Below are 2,659 nucleotides of genomic sequence, written 5' to 3'. Positions count from 1 at the left end.
ATTTCCTTGATTGTCTTTGGTGTGTGAAAGGGGGGGGGGGGGGGGGGGGGTAGAGGCGGAATGCATTAAGTATTAAAAATACTTTTCATATGATTAGAAAAGTGATGTGTTACAAAATTACATTCTTTAAATTTCTCAAATTCCATTGATTGCCAGGCCCGTCGTCACGATTTTGTGATTGGTTCGGCCATTGTTATGATTGATCATTTCTAGGGGGGTCCGGGGGCATGCTCCCCCGGAAATTTTTTTATTCTAGGATGCCCTTAGAAGCGTTTTCCGGTATATCTGACACTAAAATTCGTGCGCTTTTTATGGGATTTTTTGGCATATATTTTCAATATGTTCGTTGATGAAGTCCATCAACGGAGGGTTAAAGGTTCGAATTACACGCATGTTGCAAAAAAAGTGCATGTAAATTTAATAACTGAAATTACAGGTACGATTAGTGAATGCACTATGCTTTTCGTGCTTTTCGTGCACCGGATTTGTTCACTTAAACTTTCCAAAAACACACCGCCGTCGCTCTTTTGTTGTTGCGAATTCGTCAGCGAATCTGTTTTGTCCTTGTGGATATGTAACATCATTAGATTGTTCAAACGCACTTGGGTCATTGTCGAACGCAAGTATGTTTTGATGCGCCGAAGTGCGGAGAATGTGCGCTCACTGGTAGCGTTTGTAGCTGGCATTACTAATAGTATCTTCAGCAATACCACGACCTCCGAGAATAGTGCTCGCTCTGGCACTGACTGGTCTGACAGAAATTTCATGACGTCAGCGAGCGCAACTTTCCCCTGTTCAGCGTTCACGAAATGGGCACGTAGCACCTGTAGCTGTGCCTCTAATCTGTCGCGGTTGACGTCACTACCATAGAACTCACACACAAAGTCCAGCTCTTCTGTGAATTCTGTCCTGATTGGCTGTGCGGATTTGATCAGCAGGTCCTCGACGTTCTGAAGAACACGGTATCCCGGCTGGTCGAACCTGTCCTTTACACTGGCCATGGCAAGATCGATCGCCTCGAAGTACTTAGGCCGGAACACGGTCTGCACTGTCTCGGGATGGTACCCAATACCGTCGCCAGTCTCATACCATTTTGGTGCCTTTCTCCTCCGGGGAACAACGGATTCGTTCACATCCACGCGATCACTCTGGCTTTGAACTGTAGTCCAGAAGGAATCGAAACTGTTGTCCGAGCGCAAATTTACCAAACTGTCCAGAGTCCGCTTTGCTAGTCGCTGGCCCTCAGATGCTGACAGTGACTCTTGCTGCAGAGATTTGCTGAGGTTGTCCGTCAACGAAAGGATTTCGTGCGCAAGCATTACGCCGAACAAGTATTCGAACGTCCTCATCTGTGCAGACACTCCGAGTATACGAGCCCTGATCTCCGAGTCCTTGGAGTCACACACGTCCCATAGATCCTGTAGCACTATGTAGTTATCTACCACACTTTTCAGACTAGCTGCACGGACGGTCCAGCGAGTGGGACACAGCGTCCTAAAACCCGGCGTCTCAGGGGCGAGTTCCTGCTTCAATTTCTCGAACAGACTGTCGCGTTTAGGGGAATATTTCAACAACTTTGAAATTTCGTGAGTCGTGTCAAGCGTATCCCTCATGGTTTTAGACTGTTTCACTGTATCGCCCACAGCCAGGTTCAGCGCATGCCAATAACAATGAGTGTACACTGCACGGGGCTCCTTCTCGTTGATTTGAGTAGCCACGCCCTTTTTTGCACCAGACATATTGCTTGCCCCATCGTAGCATTGACCACGGCAATTGTTCAATGACAGGTTCATTCTCAACAGACAATCTTCGATGGTCTTGGTCAACGTGTCTGCATCAATTGAGGGCACTTTGGTTAATCCAATAAATTCCTCTTGTGGTTCTAGATTTTCATTTACATGTCTAATCACAAGCACAATTTGTTCACGGTTTGATTTGTCTGTGGTTTCATCTGCCATGATCGAGTAGAACACAGAATTCTTTATGTTCTGTGCGACATCTCTCAGAATGGATAACGCCATGATTTTCAACATTTCATTTTGGGACTCTGCACACGTATACTTGTCATTTTTACGTTTTATCCAGTCTAGAATTTTGGAATCATCTTCACCTCTGAGCTTCAGTAACTGTATATAATTACTTTCACTGTCGTCACCATCACCGCGCAACGCTAATCCTTGGCGGGCAATGAATCTGATTGAAGATAGGACCTTTAACAGACACTGTCGGTTGACTTCTTTGTCATTTGCATGTGACACTGACAGCATTTCACCTACATCCTTGGTCACTTTTGGCAAGGTGACCACACGCTCGACCGCTGCCTGGTGGCATTCTGATTTCTCGTGGCTCTTGAACCCTGCCGTTGCATCTTTCCAGTTTGAGAATCCTGACTCAAGGAACGCCTTTTCCGCTTTAGTAGATGTGAGATTGCCATCTCGTTTAGCTACCATGCACACGTGACAGAACGCAAGATCGCGGGGCTCATCGTAGTGTAACCATGGACGGGAATCGAACTAACTACCTTGGAATGATCTCTGAACAGGGGCTTTCTTACCTGTATGTAAAATAAGTTAACTTTAAATATAATAAAAAATTATTATATTCAAATTGTTTTGAAAACTATTTTAACAGTCTTACAAATAAACTTACGGACAGCAGT

The 2,659-nt window shown here is 45.2% G+C and overlaps 1 protein-coding gene across 1 annotated transcript; it reads right to left on the bottom strand.

Moving 5' to 3' along the window:
• Positions 1-383: 383 nt before the first annotated feature.
• On the bottom strand, positions 384-2,450 carry LOC125663020 (zinc finger MYM-type protein 1-like). The gene has a single exon (XM_048895344.2). It carries the CDS (start codon positions 2,448-2,450, stop codon positions 384-386), a length of 2,067 nt encoding a protein of 688 aa, XP_048751301.2.
• Positions 2,451-2,659: the final 209 nt, after the last annotated feature.

Source organism: Ostrea edulis, chromosome 8 (genome assembly GCF_947568905.1).
Source record: "Ostrea edulis chromosome 8, xbOstEdul1.1, whole genome shotgun sequence".
NCBI lineage: Eukaryota > Metazoa > Mollusca > Bivalvia > Ostreida > Ostreidae > Ostrea > Ostrea edulis.
Note: the sequence above shows the minus strand (reverse complement) of the source record. Positions and strands in the feature narration are given on the sequence as shown.